At 40.7% G+C, this 19625-nt stretch overlaps 2 protein-coding genes across 3 annotated transcripts; both read right to left on the reverse strand.

The window, feature by feature from the left end:
- Positions 1–34: 34 nt before the first annotated feature.
- c1galt1lb (core 1 synthase, glycoprotein-N-acetylgalactosamine 3-beta-galactosyltransferase 1, like b) lies at positions 35–7097 on the reverse strand. Its single transcript, XM_070837501.1, has 4 exons — positions 6585–7097; positions 6168–6437; positions 4129–4793; positions 35–3262 (listed from the first exon to the last, which is right to left on the reverse strand). The coding sequence occupies exons 2-4, from the start codon at positions 6391–6393 to the stop codon at positions 2945–2947; spliced, it is 1209 nt and encodes a 402-aa protein (XP_070693602.1). The 5' UTR covers positions 6394–6437; positions 6585–7097; the 3' UTR covers positions 35–2944.
- Positions 7098–7838: 741 nt separating this feature from the next.
- Positions 7839–19045, reverse strand: os9 (OS9 endoplasmic reticulum lectin). 2 transcript variants are annotated; one of them, XM_070837500.1, is made up of 15 exons: positions 18871–19045; positions 18328–18510; positions 15517–15580; positions 15357–15433; positions 14895–14993; positions 14423–14624; positions 14010–14165; positions 13751–13866; positions 12689–12740; positions 12316–12398; positions 12023–12223; positions 11731–11932; positions 11158–11325; positions 10507–10616; positions 7839–9663 (listed from the first exon to the last, which is right to left on the reverse strand). In XM_070837500.1, exons 1-15 carry the CDS (start codon positions 19036–19038, stop codon positions 9526–9528), a joined length of 2019 nt encoding a protein of 672 aa, XP_070693601.1. In that variant the 5' UTR covers positions 19039–19045; the 3' UTR covers positions 7839–9525. The 2 variants fall into 2 exon arrangements, with proteins under 2 accessions (XP_070693601.1, XP_070693600.1); XM_070837499.1 differs by having other exon boundaries at positions 12680–12740.
- Positions 19046–19625: the final 580 nt, after the last annotated feature.

Below are 19625 nucleotides of genomic sequence, written 5' to 3' on the forward strand. Positions count from 1 at the left end.
ATATAACAACATGTAAACAGATGTGAGACAAAACTAAAGGTACAATAAAATATGCATTTATTTATAGTGATTAAAGTACCATTCACTGAAATCGATCCCGCACACTGATCACGTGTGCTCACACACTCACACAAACTCATTTACACATTTAAACTGTATCGACTCAATTTAGACGTCAATACCAACATAAATACATTTCAGATATAAATACAGTACTGTACACCTTTCCCTTTGATAAAATTTGAATGTCGGGAGTAGATTGTCAAAGACTTGATGCGTTGGTGGCATCAGAAACCAGATGTGACGGTTATCAACGACATATTTGGGCCCTCAGGACTTTGATCTACAAAGAATCTGCACGCCAGTCCACAGCTACAGAAATGTTCAGTGTTAATTCACTTCAAATCAAACAAGTTGATTAATTTAAAAAGAAACCATTATATAAAAACATGCTGATTTGGTTTAAACTGGACATTTGAAAAAAAAAAAAAAACTGAACATGCTCTGTGCTAAATGTACAGAAGGAAAATGAGTGTAAACACTTAGAAAAAGGCATTTTGATAGGCATTAGTTACCACATACATTTTTAACCTTGACAGGGACTAAAAGGTTTAAGTGGTTAAAAACAAAAACAGCACTTGTAACACTCAAAAGTGCATGCAATTTTCACACAAATTAAAAATGTGATCGGTTTGAATCATCACTGGATCCTGAAGCCATTTTCTGTATTTGGTAATTACTGTATCACCCACATAATTAATTCTTTGTTTGGTTACAAACTAATAAAATGAACTGTTATGGGTACTTTTAAATATACACAACGTACTAAGTACAAAATTAAAAAAAGGTCTGGCCCACCAAGAATTTAAAAATCATAAAACATTGTGGAAATTAAAATTATATAAAAGAAAAATTCTTGTTTCTTCTATTTCTTCTTCTTCAAAAGAAAAAAAATACTGTCATGAACAAGTCATCCACTGGCTTGCCCAAAGGCCATACCCATTATATTGGAAGGATTCAATATAATTATACTCCATCTGAAAGCATCACTCTCATCATGATAATGTCACAGTGCAAAGTCATGTGTGCAGCTGATGGCTCATACAATCTCAATTTACAAGGCACAAGCTAATGGGTCCACTGGGGAGAGATGAGGGGAACTGGGAGGGGTGCGTGTATGTGTGTGTGTGTGTGTGTCCAGTGACGATTTCAGGAAGTGCAGGTAGACAGGCATGTGTCATGGATGGTTGGAGCAGACTGTTTCATTACAAATAAAGAAGAGACATCTGACCGGCTACTTCCTTGTCAGGCTGAAGGCGTGTCTAACCACAAAACAAAAAAAAATTCCAGATCAGATAAGTACGTGGCTCAAGAACAGCCAAACGGCAAACATGACAAACGAATGGGAAGCACTAAGATTCACTGCATCACCGCCAACACCTCAAGTACACAAATAATGTCTGTCTTCAACCTGCTATCATCCCTCATGAAAATCTTTGGCTGGATTGTATAAATTTAGTCATTTGGACTGATAATTTAAAGCATCGCAGTCACATCTTTAACTCCATTAGCCGCAGAGAGATACGACCGCATCCAACCAATACTGTCCGGCGAAAATTAATGTACATCTCTGTTTTGGGGTTTTAACACTTGATTAAGGCTTCAAGAGGTAATGGAGTTTATTTCGCTGAATGTTGAAATCAGAATTTTTCTTTTGTTGCTATTTAACGGAAAACGAAAAAAAATGTATAGAGCTAAAATAATTAGTCAACCAGCAGAAAATCAATTCGTCACTATTATGATAATCGATTAATTGCTGAAGCTAATTTTGTCACCATAAATGACAATTATGTAGGTCCAGCTAACAGGCTTTTCCCCCCCGTTTTGTGACATTTAATAGACCAAATGATTAGTTGATTAATCAATGAGATAATTGGTAGATTAAACAGTAATGAAAATAATAGCTATAGCCCTAATTGTTTAAATAAAACATGTAATAAAACCTTTAAAATTGACAAATTAGATTTTCTTTATATAAAATCAGTCCTCTTAGTCCTACACGGAAGTTGGGCGTCACATCGTACTGTATGATATGAATGCTTTTGAACACGGCCTGAATCAGGTTTGGAGGCAGCAAACTGTGAAGCAGGTAAACTGATTTACCACAGAATGCGCAAATCAATACATACGTCACTTATAGAGAGGAAGTGTTTGAATGCACAAGGTGAGGCACTTTAATTTAAACCGATCTAATTCACAAGGGACTTGCAGCCCTTTCAGATTTGAATCCAGCTGCAGTGCCATCTTGGTCGCTTTCATGATTTTCTTTTTTTCCCCTCCGACAGCTCCTCTGACAGCTGTCTGATCAGCTCAAGAAGCTTAATTGGGTCTCATTGGCCTCCAAGGCACACAGTTATCTATGTGTGAAATGAACTCCAGCAGGTTGATAACTACTTCGCTGTAGGAGACTGGTAGATCAAGCTTTGGTGGGCTTGCAATAGTTAAGAAACATCGGCAAAGTCTAATTTAGCTGGCTTTGGAGAAAACTTTGTTCCCGCATTAGGTTGATATGGATTAAAAGGTGCTTTAGTTGGTTTTCAAAAGGAATGCAGCTCACAGAGAGCTGTTTGCCAACTTTTAAACAGAGACACTCAGTTGTAAAAGCCACTTAACAAACCTAAAAAACAAGGGTAAAAGACATAAATCACCTCTTAGCATGAAGACCAGTCTTGCAGTCACAGCTCACATTAGTAGCAGTCCTTCAGCAAGAGAATCCTCAGACGACCCAGTTGTATGTGGGGACATTTCAAACCAAAGTAAACTGTTTTTCTACTTCAGAAGAAATATGAGCCAAGATTTTTAGAACGAAAAAGGCAAACACTCAAAACACACATTCCTCCTACCTAATGACAAGTTTCCTTCACACAACCACGCAGTTCTGTTGTTATTTGCCTGCTGGAGCAGCAGGAGGGTCTTGACCAGCTGCAGGAGGGGGATCTGCGTCCTGTCTCTTGTCAGTCCTGGACGGGTCATCCCCCTCTCCTCCTTGCCCTTTCTCCTGAGAAGCCACCTCTTTTTTCTTTTCTTCTGCAGCAGCCCAAGAATTTATCTGATCAATACTGTAGCCTTGAGGAGTGGGCGGCTGGTAACGGTATCTGTAGCCAAAGGCACGCAGGTGATAGGCGTAATACTCCAATAAATACATGCGTGAGGCATCGACATAATGGAAAGACACGGACAAGTCCGAGCAGCAGTTTGGTCCCTGAGAAAAAACAAAACATGTGGTTATACGCCACTGAGAAAAGAAAAGTGTCACACCTTGAATGAGCACAAAACAAACATCATAAAGACTGACACATTTGAACGGCTGTCACAAGGTAAAACAATCAGGAAATACTCGTCATTGAATGCAACAGTGACTACGTTTACATGCACACCAATATTCCACAATAATTCCAAATGTGACAATATTACAAATTCAATCTGTCACAAAAACAGCATACTCTGCTTGGATACTGAGAAATAGGTTTCATTTTATTAGAATAAACACATGTGGGATATGCTAATATTATTCAGGTTTTAGGAGCATTCTTTGAACATGTAAACAACAGGTTTACAATTGGGGTTTTTACCATAGTTTGTCACACATGGCTTATGCGTTGTAAACAAAGCAACAAGCCAACATTTTGCAAGGCTCGGGTAGAGATGCATGCCTAAAAGAAAAGACCAGATCCAAATGGTTCAAAGGAGAAACACACCCACTTTTGAACATTTTGAAAGACTTGGATATCAAAAGGCTTTTTGGTGCAAATATGCAAATATCAAAATGCCGACTTTTCCAGGGAAGCAGCTGAAGGAATGAAAGGAGGTTGTGTTTGCATGGTCGAACAAATCTGCCACATATATTTTTCCATTAGCCATGTAAACAGCTTAATAGGAAACTTTTCTTTTTTTGAAATAACAGCAGAAACCAGAATATTTTGTGCATGTTAACATAGTCAATGTATCAATCTGATTAAACTGATCAATACTATTTAGCTTTCAGTTGCTCTGTGAGTTTGACAAAAGTTTGTTAGCAAGTGAGAAGCAAGCATGTAGCTATCTGAAACACTGAAATGCTGCACTTGCCTCTGATATGGGATAGTAGCAGTAGCTCCAATACCAGAAGCTCTTGGGGAACTTGGATGTGAGGTGCTGCTCGGGCACAAACGGGTGAAATGTCTCCCTGTGTGAACTGTCTCTGGAGTCCCCTGCCAGCACCCCAACTTTCTCCATGCACTGCCCCATTGCCAGGTCCTCGACAGAGGTAGTGTGAGTGCACACTTTGTTTTTAAATCCTTCTACAAATCGCCGCAGCGCCTCTCTGCTCAACACATAGCCTGCGCCGCCACTCATGTAGCCCTGCTTGGTGTAGGGCTTGAATCTGCGGCCAAAGTAAATCGGCTCCTCCGGTGTGTGATTTGATAGAATCCAGCGCAGGTTGTCAACGATTACGTATGTGTCGTCGTCTGCCTTGAGGAACCAATCAGCCTCATGGGCATGATGCTCGTAGGCATAATGGAAGGCCCGGATCGTTTTCCAGTAAAGCTGGTCCCGACCCTCCTTTGTGCCCAAGCCCACGGTGGGGAAGTCGGGGTCCTCCACAGAACTCATGAAGACAACAATATTGCAGTGGCGGCTCCACGTGGACTTCACATGCCGAGCCTTCTTCTCCAGGTTGTTGGGTCCAGTCATCACCCAGCAAAGAATACGCACCTTTTTGTATAATGCATCAGCCATGCGGCTATCCTCATCTGGTAAGGAGTAATAAACAAACATTAATTAAATAATTTTATATTGTAATCCCGCCATGCTAAAACAGCACAAACATCCATTTTAAACTAAAGAAAAATCATACAAACAGCAGTGCTTCTGGTGTACCGTACAACCAGGGGTTAAAGCAGGCACCTTAACGTTAAGCTGGTCCCAGGCTGTCTAGGCTCAGTCCAGTTGTGTGCATGCTTGCAGAGCTGATTATATTCGTAATGCTTCAAACTAACCATCTTTCATTTCACTGATTTGTGGGGCAAGTAGGCAATGCGTCAAACGCAGAGTTTGACAGAGAGTGTAGAAGAATACAAACTGTTATTTACCATTTGATCCTGACCGATCCTGTTGCCCTGATGGGATGATTAACAATTATTAATAATTACTGATGTCAACGCTGTTGACGCTTAAGTAAAAAAAATATGTTGAGATAAAGATGAATAAATACGCATAAGTAAATTAGTCAGTGGTTTAGCTACAAATCAGAGCTTTCAAGTAAATACTTAAATACTCCCTGTGCTCCAGTCCAAAGTAAATATACAGTGCCTTCACATGGAAGTATGTAAACTGGTTACTCAGACTAAACAGGTTACATTGCAATCACGGACCACATTCAGACGCACTGTAGCGACGTGGTAACTGTAAAGCCCTGTATACATGCAGCACTTCCATAATCAGATTTAAAAGACTCAAATACCAAATATCACAGGACATCACATCAGCCACATCGGTTAAAAAAATAAAAATAAAATAAATGATTAGTGATCATTTGATGATGAGTAAAAATCGTGCCTTCCGGCATCATCAAGGGAGAACTGAAACCTGTCCAACTTGCCTGAAGTCACGCTCCAGGATGGCATGTGGGCTTGTTATACATTAAACCACAACAAAGACAGAGTACTTTATTGCCATTGTGAAACATTTAATAATTATAATAATAATAATAATTATTAATAACAATTAAAAAGCCACATTATGCACCCTACCATCGCAGACAATATCAACTCCAAATATGTACCATATAGACTTAGACCTATAAATAGTCTACCGGATATAGAGAACGGAGACGTGGGGCTTTACAGTAAAGTTGTTCTTTGCTCTACAAGTATTGAGTTTTTCGTTAGAATGAGACCACAGACCATAAAGCCAAAAGCAGTGTCTGACAGTGACAGATACTCTGCCCTACTGTTTAGGTAAGGCTAACAAATACAAGGAAGTAGAAACTGAATATAGTGATTCAACAAGGTTTGGAGGGAAAACTTGGTGGTGTTTAATCCTGAAAATAATCCAAAACCCTCGTAAAGGATGTAGCATTCAGGGATGGTGTTTTGGACACATATTACAGCTTCTATACAGCGTACCTGTGTGATGAGGGTGCTTCAGGTTGAAAAGAGCGGACCTCTCCTTCTTCCACACTTTCCTCTCCTCCTCTAGCTGTTGCTGGTAGTCGTGTAGTTTATCCAGGCTGGTGGCCTGCTGTGCTGACGAAGTCCTCTCAAACCACACCTGCCGCAGGAACACGTACAGCGTGAAGGTTCCCACCACGAAACCCGCATAGAAGGAGAATCTGGATCCGAGGGCCTTCATGCTGGACCAGGTGTCTCTCTGTCAGTCGTTCAACTTGGCAGATGCTGAATAAGACACGGACAAAGACAGCATGGACACAAGTTTCACTACAGGGGCCCCCGTGTCGAGCTGTAAACTTTAAGTTCAGTCGCCCAGTTGGAGAGTGACAACTGTTAAGTGTCACTCCCAGTTTTAAGGTGTGGTTTACTCACCAGCGATACCGCAGACACCATTGCAGCTTTGTTATCCCACAGCTATTTCATCATAGCGGGAAACGTCAACTTTGAAAAGCGAAAGCTGAGCCAGGTTTAAACACGATGCTGCGTTTTCTTCTCTCTCTGGACGATAACTTAGCTCAGCTAGCCACACTAAGATGCGGCGAACAGTTATTTCGGCAAAATAACGAGCGAGCAAATAAAAACGCGAGCTAAATAATCACAAAAACTAATAATAAGGGGTGTTTGATCGTTGGCTCCTGGCCTAGGTGTTGGGACAACAAGCGTTAGCTAACTGGCTAGTCCGTTATTTGATCGACACAGTTAACGTTAACTTCAGTGCTAGCGTTAAGTTAGCCAACATGGCTAACTGACGGAGACGTTACAGAGCTAACCGACCGAGCTAACTGAAGCGTCTGTTGACTGACAGTTGCCTGGTAGTTCAATTAAAATTACGTCCGGACTAAAGCTATAAATTGTTCCACAGCAGCAAAAACTACATCTAACTTATCTGACTACCGTCTTCCGCTCAGGAACAACAGCTACTTCCGCCCACGTATTTCAAAATAAACGCGCAGTGTTTGCTGAAATAAGACACGTGTCCTCTGGAAAGGACGTGTAAGACGTGTAGCAGCAGATTCTGTGACCTGATTAGGACACGTGTTTATCATGCCTTTTCCACATATTGTATTTAAATTATTTATAATTCAGGTAAGGTCACAAATTGTAATAGCTGTAACCCGTGACCCAGTCATGACCCAGAGTGGAGCACGTATTTTAATTGTTGACGCTGTAGGTTTGCCAATGACAATATAAAGTGTGTCACCCATCAATAAAGTTATCAAACACTTTTTTAAAACAGCTGATCTAATGGTCACAGATCTGGCACATTTCACATGCATGTGAAAAACTGATAAAATTTTGCAGTGCCAATTTAATTTAGATAAATTCCTACTCAGAATCTTCAGCCCTTCTGCCCAGATATAAACTTGAATCAAACAGGTGTTTCACTAAGCTCACTGAAACAAACTAACAATAACTGTGTCATCTTCATTGATAATACAGCTCAATTCCATCTGAGTACACCTGCTGATGACTACTACATACAGCCACACCCAGTTGTTATACAAATTGTGGGCGGATTAAATGAAAGCCTTATTATTTGGAAATCTAACGTCTTGCTGTTTTGTTTATCTAATGCAGGAGACAAGCCAAATACAGGGAACACAAAGAATGGCTGAATGGAAGATGTCCAGAGTACTCCTGTTGTATGTTTTATTTCAAAAGAACAAATAAAGAGTGCTTAGAGATTTATATTTACAAGGCAGCACAGATGGACTTTTGTCAGACTATGAGGCCAGTTGTGTTCCCAATACAGTGATATAGCCCCATTTAAGAACACAGTGATGGATCTATCTTGTCTTTTCTGCCGCTGCTGTAAGTTGTCATGTTGTCACATGTGATTGTTGGGGACAGACTGAAGGTTTTTAAACAGGATTAAAAATTTCAATACCTTTGGGTTACCTGGATTGGTGACTCTAGATAACCAGATCAAATAAAACCAGTGAGGATGGAACATCTACATTCGTGAGATGACAAATCAACTTCGTTAAGTAGAGAAACACACCCACAATGCCTGAAGCTTTTTTTTTTTTTCTTTACTCCTGTCTGGTTCTGGGCCTCTGGACACTGGCTGCTTTGGGAACAAATGCCTCAATTATGTGTCTGAAAAAGTTTGTATACGACTTTGTCCCACAGTGAAATTAAGTTTCATATACAAGACTGTAAACTCACAAATCTTAACACATTCACTCAGGTAACTTGAGCCTCACTAAATTTGTGCTACTGTACAACGAATCAATTCAAAAACGTAGTTATGCATTAATTATGTACATCTTGAGTTCGAAGTAGCCACAATTATTCACAAATTATACAAATTCAGCCCTTTGAAGCACACTAATGAAGGATCCTTGGAAAAGTTTTGTATGAATTAATTTTTTTCCTTCACTGAATCAGATGGACATTGTGGACATCATTTGTTTTCATAAGTACACACTTATGAGATTTATCTTTCTACACACATTCAGTGTTTTTCTGTTGCATCCCTTTAACAGCACATGAAGTGAAACCAAGAGAAAACTGACATTTTGGTGAAACAATGTTAAAATTATGAGTTTACAGAACCTTATCTAAAACTAGAAAGTGCCACAGCATGTGTATGAACACCTCTGTAATCTACAGACGCATTTACTGATAAGCTAATCACCAAACGCAGCGTCAGAGAGATTCAGAGATTCAAAGACAAGTGAGAACACAAATGTGAACCCTTATTTATCCTTTGATTTTTCATATTTAAACAGTCATACTTATCAGTAAACAGTATATTGAACAGCCTGTGCAAACACTCATCCAGTTAGCAGAGGAATGCACAATGCCCTCCTCTTGTGTCACTTAAAAGGACTTCTTTGTATAACACAGATGTAAGTAATAATTTAGCTGTGGTTACAGTGTGCTGCTGACAACTTCAGACCTAGATGCAAATATTTCGGTCAAATTCACTGAAATATTTCTAAAAAGGTACATAATGTACATCACTTGGCTTTTCTAGCCATCTATCAAAACTGAATCCCATCAAAAAGGGGAAAATGCATAACGTCATTCAGCTGCAGACGTACAGCTGAAATGCTGCGGTTTCAGCGTGCAACATATAACTGGTGCCTACTTAAGACACATATTGCCTATTCAAGACAGACAGACAGACAGACATTTTCTGAATGTGCAAACAGGTGAGTTGATTTTATCTGCCAGGTTTAACAGCAGTAATTGTAATCACGTGGGCTCTTTTTCAAATTTGCGGCTGCACTTGAGAGTCCCCCTCCCTGCTGGTCTCCACAGGAGTTCATTGTAACAAAAGGTGCACTGAATGTACCGAATGAGCTCATATGTCCACATCGTCTGAGTCGGAGGTGCTGGATGACTGGGACTCCTCCTGGGACTCTCCCCACACAAACCTATAGTTGTTCTCCAACTCCTGCTGCCTCTTTTGCTCTTTGTAAACCTCTTCCGTGCCTCCAGTCTGAAAGACGAAAAAAGGAAACGTTTAAAAGCAACCACAACCTCTTTGATTGTGGTGATATGCTGAATGCTAATGACAAAACAGACGCATTATACTCTGCTTAATGTTTTCTAGACAGTACAGCAAAGGCCGACAGGAGAGAGAGGAGTGTAGTTGTGGTGACAGGTACAGTATGTGGGTGTCAGGGACACATCTCGTCTCGTGGTCTATAAAGTTACAACAGGGCGTCTACACGTATCAGCAAGTTGAGATTAAGACTTTTAATACCACAATTCAATTAAGTTTAAGGCCAATTTTGCAATAAAAATAAACAGTGTGAACGTGTCAAATGTGAGTCATACGAACACACATGCTGACAGTTCAAAAGTCTAAGCACATCAAAAAGGCGATACCTGGTTCAGTTAAAGAACATCTGTCTCAATATTAAATCTAATAATGTGAAAAAAATCTGTTTGTCCTTAATGATGTTAATCAGTATAACGGTCTTACAGCCAGAGATGCCGATATTACGTGTTCAATGTGGCTGAACTATGACAGGATACAGAGACGTTTGAAGTCGACTCCGAACTGATTTCATTAAACATTAAATGTTCTGGCATTTTCTTCTTGGAGTGGATTTTAGAGCAGGCTGGCAGCATTCACTGAATAAATATTTAAGACCTTCCCAACAGATTTTTAGACTATTTGATACATTACAGACATTTGAGGACAAACCTGAAGCCCATTGGTCACTACCGGTTCCCTATTTCACAGACAGATTCGACTGCTGGATGTAGCTTTTAACCCTTGTTTTGCAGCTCTTGAGCACAAATGAACCCAATAAAAAGTCACTATCACTTTTACCAGGAGATTTATGAGGAGTTCTCTGAAGGACTTTGTATCTTCTTCAGTCAGCCACTGGTCACCTGCTTCCTCTGCATTTTTTCGTGTCAAGATCTTCACCTCAATTTTACCTAAAAAGAGAAACAGGGGAATAGACGGGCTTGACAGTTAAACACATGCACTCCCAAGTGGCTCAGAGAAAGAAAACTGTGGCAAAACAACAAATAATCATAGTGAAGAATGGTACAAACACAACAGTGGATGAGAAAGAAAGAACACACATGACTTACACACCTTTTGTTTACCTTTGTCTTTGAGATAAGCTTCGTCTAACTGCTGTCAGAGATTTTTTTTGTTTGAATTGTTCAATTGTTAATAAAAAAATATCTAATTTAATGAGTCCCTGCTCTTCTGTCGAGCTAGTCATTTTGGTCTTCTATCAAAACATATTTACTTAATTGCCCGCCGCTTGAACAATTTAGGAAACACTTCATTCTACTGGCATGATATGAAGTGTCTTCTGAACAGCTAAACCTTGGAAAAAAACCTAAATCTGACAGTTGTGTGCTTTCTGACAAAAATGAGACGAGAAATACAGACCTACTATATGCTCAAGATGACAGATGGAAGAGAGAAAAGGCCGTGAGTGTTTCGGGCACTCCCCCCTCATACCTTCTGCCTTCAGTCCTGCTTTCTCTAGCTGCTCTTTAACCACGTCCTTTATGTGCTGCCACTGGGGGTCTCCTTCGCCCATCTCCTGAACTTTGACCTCCCCATCAGGGCTGCTGCCCGTCTTATACTTAGTAATTTTGATCTTAACATGGTCGTCAGCCGCTTGGTCTGGGGTGACGAGACAAAAGAGGGACAAACAACACAGTTGACCTCAAAAACCCACCAGCAGGGCCACAGGATGGAGGAGGTAGGAGCCAAGAATGTGTAATCGAAAAAGCTGTCTTATAAGTCTCATAAGAAATACTATTACTGTGATTAATTTCAGTTATTTCAATTTTGATTTCATTACTGGAAAACACCCACAGATACATCGATGGCAGCAGAACAAAAGCCACTAACTAACCAGAAGAATTCAAAATATCAATCTCACATCAAACTAACTCCATGTGTGCGTCTATTCTGGGATGAAAGATGCCGCAACAAACATCGACTGCACATATGGATGAAATATGAGGATGATGGAGGCGGACACAGATATGAATATGGCTTAAGAGAGGCAGGCTGCCTGGTTACCTGGTTGCTTTGGAGCCAGGCTGGGGCTGCCTCTGGTTGGGTCGTTTGCTCTTTGAACTCCTGCTGTTTGCTGCTCTGGGTCCTGGACGTCTTTCTCCTCTAAATGATCAAGTAGCTTGTCCAGTGTCGTCTCCAGTGTCTGCGTAGCTTGAGTGCGGTCAAATTCCCCTTTCAGGCCTTCCGTCTCTAACTCCTGCTGGGCCTACAACACGTAGAGACCAGCCATGTTACCAGCCTGATGATCTGTACTCAATCTTTGTGCTAAAATTACATATTGTTGCTCATCTGAAACCTCATTTATGATGTTGTCAAACTCCTTCTGCATCTCCTCTTTTATCTCGTCAATCTTATCCGAGGGTACTGAGAGGTCGGACATCTCATCCTCAAACTCCTGTAGCAGGCGTTCATCGTCATGTTTCTCTTCCTCCCCAAGCTTCTCCGTCACCCCGTCGCTTGTCGGATTCTCTTGACTTTTAGCTTGGTTTTGTGCTTTCTAAAAGCCAAAAAAAAAGCTGCATTGAATACCCACTCACCACAAAGAAAAAAAGGGGTGTACAAAAGTTTGTCACAGTGACAAGTACTGACCTTCCTGTTACTCTCTTTGAGATGTTGGACAAATTTCATCAGGTCTGCTGGGTCAGTGATGATTTTAAAGTTGAATTTCTCAACTGAAATATAGATTTAAAGAAAGAAATTGGTATAAGCCCAAAACTGAACAACAACACAAAAAATAAATGTATAACATGTTACCAGGAAGTGCTCCATTTGAACAGTTTTGTCAAGTTGGAAATCAGACAACATAACGGCACAGAAAAGAGAAACTCTGTGGTTCTATTTGTCTTGTTTGCAGATCTCTTATGCAACAGGACATTAAATCCTGGACCTGAGCTGTGTGTGTGTGTGTGTTTCTTTGTGAGATAATGAAGGCAAGAACAGTAAACTGCAATACCTTCATCACCATCATCTATGACTTCATTGTCTGTGAGTGAGTTGTAGTCCTCATCTGCTGCCTGTACGTGGACAAAAAAAAAACCCAATCTGGTTAGAGATGAGGAATGAGGAGGGAAAGTGTCAACCAACACCCTCTAGTGGTTGGGGTCTGGCATTTAAAATAAAGCTAGTGACACCACATTGTTGGCGAATATATACAACAATGAATTATGTGGAAAGAAACGTACATTTTTAAACAAATTATAAATAGTGTGTCAATTTAGTCTTGTCCTTATTGACAGCAAAAAGATTGAGTAAAAGTGTGACAATTTATTCTATCAAAAATATTATAAAGCTTTAATATTTTGACATTGTGGATATGGTAGCAGTAGCCAAGGTGTAAATAATAATATTTTTTTTTCAGTTTGGAGCGCTACGATTGTGCTGTAAAGCTGTTTGAGTGAAAAAATAAACAGACTGCAGAGAAGCATCATTCATTAAAGGAGAAATATACAAAGGTATTTTTAAACCTGGGCCCTATTTGTACATATTTTGGTGTCTAATTGACTAATGGGTAAAAAAAAGTTTTGGAATTGGTCCAGTAGATCCTCTTGCTGGCAGGCGTAAAACAGGCTACAATGGCTGCAATGTAATCACTGAGGACAACTGAGCCCATCAAAGTATATCCAGTAAAAGTGCTCGTTTTTGCCACCGCCATTGCTATTCTAAGTGCCTGATTGTGGAAAGGACTACAGAGATGTAGACAAAAACAGCAACTTTACCTTGCAGGACACAAGATACTTTGTTTGAGCTGTGCTTTAAAGAGTTAGTTAAAAATACTAATATCACACAAATAACAAAAACAATCGAAGCAGAGGTAGACCAGTGACTCCCAAGTTCTGAGAGGTAAAATTACCATTTTTGTCAATGGAGTCTGGTGGCTTTGAATGGAGTGATATATCGTCTGTTTCTGGTTAAACAAAAATGAGCCTTAATCATTATTCATCATGTCTTTTTATACGGTCCAGGTTTAAAAAGACCCGAGTTGTCTTTCAAAAGGAAAAAGTGATTCTGAGACATATTTCTGTACCTGATTCTCCTGTTGAGAAGCAGTTGTTTTTGAGCTCCCCGGCTTTGTGACTCCCTCCCAGAAGTCAGAATCTTCTGCCTCCTCTGACCCGCCATCCTCAGGTACATCAGCAGTGTCTGTTTCAAAATGAAGGCACATGCTCATGTCTAGTAGTATAGATCTGGCATGATAGAAATAAGAAAACCATTTCCATATTTAGTGCACTCACAAATAACTAATCCCTGGAAGGTAATTTGCCTTTTAAAAAAAAAAGAGTCACCTTTTCTGTCTGACTGGTTCGGGTCATCACTGGGCAAAGGTGATGTCTCTTCTGCTGTGACTTCCACTGCTCCATCTGCCCCTTCATTACCAGCCAACATCTCATCAAGACTCCTCAGCTCCTCTGAGATCTGCTCTACTTTACGCTTTGTGTCCGCTGGCACCAGACAGAGGACAGCAGGAGGAGGGAGGGAAATTTCTTATTGTTTTAAACTGTCATATATTAAAACACTAATAACCGTCGAAAAGCTGTACATATTTGTATCTTATATCTGATATCACCATCACATTTTAAATACTCCTTTCTCACATCCTGCTCCAGTATACTGCTTCAACAGTTAAATGCATCAAATTAATGAAGTAAGATTCTCTCCAAGCACTGCGGCACGGTGACCTTCATTTTTGTTAACTCACAGACTTGAGCCTTGACATAATCCATGTACTGTTGGGCACTTAGTGCTGGCTGGCACACGATACTCTGGGGCTTGGCAGTGGACGGAGGCCGCAGGAAGGGATGCTGGCAGGTGCGACTGGTGTGAACTGTCAGCACATAGCGGCACGACTGCGGCTCGTCCACTCGGGCGATGTAGTCACTCGAGCCTTCCTCACACACAAACTGGGAATAATAGATTAAAATTGAGATAATATAAGATTATTCTTTTATTAGTGCCACGACAGGGAAATTTACATTTGGGCAAGAGCTGCTGTAACAGGCTGCCAGTCATACGGCGTCGTCTTGAATATAATTACTCTAGGAGGATCACTTAGTAAAAAGGCAAATTTCACTGACTTCATATCTCTGTTTGCAAAACTGAACCCGAAACATAAACAAATTAAATCACACAGGCAGCGTGGAATTCAACTACATCCTGTATTCATGTCTCACCCGGACTTCAGTCTCTCTGGGATTTCCATTTAGGTCACACTTGGAGCCATTTACGTAGGTCTGACTGTGGTACCGCTTCAGCCTGTGCTGCTTGGAGGCCTGGGAAATAAACAGAAAAGATATTTTGATGAGACAATGAGGTTTGGCGCATCACCCAAAAGTTGAAAGTAGTGCTTGTGAAGTTTGTGAGCTTTTAATGCTTCAAAGACAGTCATCACTAGTGAAATTCACATAATTTCTGCCCAACATACAAAATTAAACAGGGACATCAAATACCAAATAATGTGAAAATGCACACCTGCGGGATTCGACTGATAACTACGAGGGTTCAGCTCTTATTAGACAAACATGCAAAATGTTCCATGCTTGTCTTGTAATGTAATGTGTACCAGAAATCAAAGACCATCAACAATGGATTAAAACAAAAAAACAACCACTAACACAAAATTGATGCAAATTTACCTTTGCTGTTTCATTGCTCCAATCAAATTCAGATTCATAATAACCTAAGAACAGAATGTCCCCTTTGATCTCAGTGTCTGGGGAGAAAACAACAACATGCGTCAAAGAGGCTCATCTGTCAAGCTGTTTGTCATGAAAAACACATTAAAAACACAGTTACCTTCGAGGTGGTACTGTCTGATATGCTGACCATGGCAGAACTCATATGTCCACCAGTCTTTCGTCTGCAGGGAGCACAGACAGCAAACGCATCAGTGCACAGTAACTGACAGACACATTTTCCTTTTCATTCAGGCGATTGATTCATTCATCAACGATATCACAGATGATACACCTTGAACAAATGTTGTTTTCAAGCCCACTTGGACACCTCGGAGCAGACTTTCCAACTTGTTGCCTTGTTAGCCAAGTCCACTTGACTGGATGATAATAAGTGGCTGGGATGACTGAAAATTGATACGTCAGGATGTAGCCAAGACAGGAGGATTAGGCTAGTGTGTGTGTGTGTGTGTGTGTGTGTGTGTGTGTGTGTGTGTGTGTGTGTGTGTGCGTGTGTTTTGTGTGTATGTGTGTGGCAAAAGAGAGAAATCAAGATGCATGTTGTAGCGACAGATAGTCACTGAGAGGCTGAGGTTGGGCTGTTTGCTGCTTGTCTGACACGCTCTCAAAACAGGATTCGCTGAGATAAAAAAAAAGGAAGGAAAAATAGTCCCAGCGATTAGGCTGGTAGAAACAGCGGTCAACAAAAAATACGACGACCCAACAACTTGCTCCTCTCTTTGTTACCCCTGAAGCTGTGCAGGTGAAGACGTGAATATAATAGTTAGCTGTCCCCGCTCATATCTGTGTGACTTAATTATCGATGCGATTGTGAGATACCAAATAATTTGAATTCATTCATCCACTCCTACGGCTCCTACACGTTTAAAAAAAATTAAAAAATTAATAAATCAGTTGCATCTGTTGAATAAATGTGGCATTTTGTTGTGTAGAACAGCACCTGTTTTATTCGTTAAAAGTCAAAATCATTTTCTATTTTGTTTCAAGTGAGTTGGCCCACCCCGCTATGTGGAAAACCCCCAGATACTGCATATTAACTCGCTTTCTTACTAAAATATAATTCCCCACATAGCCACCACTAACTGATAAGTATCTACAGACCTTAAAAAAGAGCCCCTTTAATATTCCTCACAGCCACAATCTCCTGGTAGCAACAGAAGTTCCTTGTTTTTAAAGCAACCAGAGGCAAGTATCTCATGAGGAAGTAAAGAGGACATAAGTATGTCAAAGGGCAGCGGGTTGGAACACTTTTGTAACATGTCCTTGACTGCCCTACCGGATGAGGAAGGAAAATATGATTATTTTAAGGGAACTGTAGCGGCCACCTCGGCCACTTTCCCTTCAGTCACACTAGAGAAGAAGGTTTGTAAACAGAGGACAGACAGAGTTTAAATTCCACAGCCAAACAGTCAAATAGACAATGGTGAAAGGAATCAGTGACGCTCGTCCTATTTCATTTTTGGCTGACAAGATCTCTGTTGTAAGAGCCTTAATTTAACTCTTAACTGACCCAGTGAAAACACAAGAGAGACGTGCATCTCTTCTCACTTCAGAACAGTTATTATAGTCACTCCACTTTCTTGTGTAGCGGAAAATCGATCATTGATGTTTTATGATGCAGCACATGGAAGCTATAGTGTGTCTTGAGTTACAGGACTGTGGCTGCACTGGAAAGACCACATGTATGAATTCACTTAAATGGATTCAGAGGCCTCGTTCAGACTTTTTCTCTTGTGTCCAGATGTATCAGGACTGTGTGGATCAGGTTGTGACAGGCTGCTGTCGACACATCAAAAATATGTCTCAAAAACATGAACAGACCCCTCGTGATCTGCTTTCACCTCCAAACTCTTCAAGCGCTAAACAGACGGACATACACACGTATGTTCTGTCATACACCTGGATAAAAGGACTGTGTGTGGATGTGCAGACTATCCACCTTCTTTACACCATGACTGCGACTATCCTCCCATTAAAACCTTACAGGGCACTCACTCTTTCTGAGCCATACAAATACTTAGAAATTTGACAGCAGACTATCATTCAAGATTCATATTCAACATTTGACTCAAAAATCAAACATGAAAATAGGCTTCTTTTTAGGGACGTCTGTCTTCTTCAGATTGTAAAATTACTGTGCACTCAATCTTCATGTCTGTCCTTGACTATGCAGATATTCTGTACTGTACTGGTGCCCCTTCAACTCTTCAGCAGTTAAACCTTGTGTATCACAGCGCATTATGCTTTATCTCAAATGACAAATTCACCATCTTGCGTAATTCATTTACAAAGCCTGACTGCTGAAGCTTCCAAACTATTTATTCTAACAACTACAGTACACAATCCAGTAACCACTTAACCTTAGATACCCCTGAAGTAAATTGGCAGAACTGATTTCAAGTTCGATGGCATCTTTTAAATGGAATGAACTGCAATCTGCCCTGAAACTTAAGTCACACATTCTCCATGTTATCTGCTGTTTTATAAAAAAAATTTTGAACTGTATCCGTTTCTTTCATTCTTGCTCATTGTGTTGTATTGACTGTGTTTGTGTGAATGTTGCTTGTTCTCAGTTCCCTCTTGGAAGGGAGATCTTAATCTCGATGAGACTGCCTGGTAAAATAGATTAAAAGATAGAAAAGGAAAAAAGAAAGAAAGCTTTCACACTACAGCGAATATTAATCCACATACAAAAGTCCCATCATCAAATATAGCTGGCGTGATCTGATTCCAGTAACCTCTGGATGTGGTCTAACATGCATTCAGAGCAATGTGCTTGAATCAACCGGAATACATTTTAGTGACAAGTGTGACCAGTGTGATGAAGTCTGCATCAACAAACAGCTCAACCTGGGATGGATGAAAGTTTTACACAGCTTTTGACTTTAGGATCACGCAGTTGAGAACTAACCTTCACTAGACACTGGGCATTGTGCATTGGACTGAGCAGGTCTGGGATGTCAGGCCCGGTGTAGCCTTGAGAGTCTGGCTCAGAGGAAAGATCCTGATGAAAGCGGACAGCCTGGGCTGGAAGCCGGCACTCATACAGCTGCTTGTACTTGCTGGACACCATCATGACTTCTTCTGTCTTGGTCTACAGGAGAAACGGTGCCTTTAAGTGTCACAATGTCATACCTTAAACAGCCTTTCAGAGTTTAAAGCTTATTAATGTACAATCTGGAGGTGAGGAAGTTGAGGTTGTGTTGTGACAGCTGTCAACGATGGCTGCTGCGTAGGACACTTAGAAATAACTTCTGCATTGACGCTTCTTCGTGTAACTTGCAAGCAAATTGTACAATTTAAATCCGGTTTCTTGCCCAGCTGACAGACATGTTATTCTCTACTCGCGTTTGGTGACATTAATGGAAGATATTTCACGCTAGCTAACAGTGGTTAGCCTACTTTCTAGCTAGCATGCTAACCGTTAGCTTCCCCCAAACACACACACACTCACCTGCCCCAAGATAACGGGATCGGGAAGAATTTGAATTCCATATTTCATCTCATTCAGCTCCTCCAAATTCAAAAAGGCCGGCACACAGAGGGGACATATCAACAAGAAAACGTACAGTCTTTTTAGCCACCGTACTAAGGAAGCAGCCATGATTGAGTCTCTCCTCATAGCCCCATTTGTCTGACAGCAACACAACTCAGGACGCCTGACGTAAAGGCAGCTGATTGGTCGGCGTGATACGCGCCGCTCTGTGATTGGCTAATCTGTGTGTCCGTCAACGCGTTTCCAGTTCTGGGGTGTGTTCGTTTCTGACACCTGAGTGCACGGCTGCTCTGCCTCCTGGACTACAAAAATCACCATTAAACAACACACATGTCGGCTGTCAGCGTTTGTCTGGCCATAAAAGAAGCTCACACATTGGTGCAGAAACCGGGCATCCATTGGCCTGATGGACCAGGCGTGTCACAAGCCAATTTGACCAAAATACAATCATGCGGGTAATTTTCGGAGTCAGTAACACGGGACTGCTGTTTATTAAGATGCCTAACGTCCACATTTTTACAAATAGAGCTATAAACTTCCTCAGGTTCCTAATAACCACACGTTGAAATGTCAACTTCAAGATATATTTAATCTCAAAAGTGATTATTTACATAAAATACCCAGTATTGAAATAGAGGGAGGATGCAAAACATGCATTCATTCCCATACATGACACCAGACACACAAACACATATGTGCACAGACGCCCACAC

Source organism: Pempheris klunzingeri, chromosome 2 (genome assembly GCF_042242105.1).
Source record: "Pempheris klunzingeri isolate RE-2024b chromosome 2, fPemKlu1.hap1, whole genome shotgun sequence".
Taxonomy (NCBI): Eukaryota; Metazoa; Chordata; class Actinopteri; order Acropomatiformes; family Pempheridae; genus Pempheris; species Pempheris klunzingeri.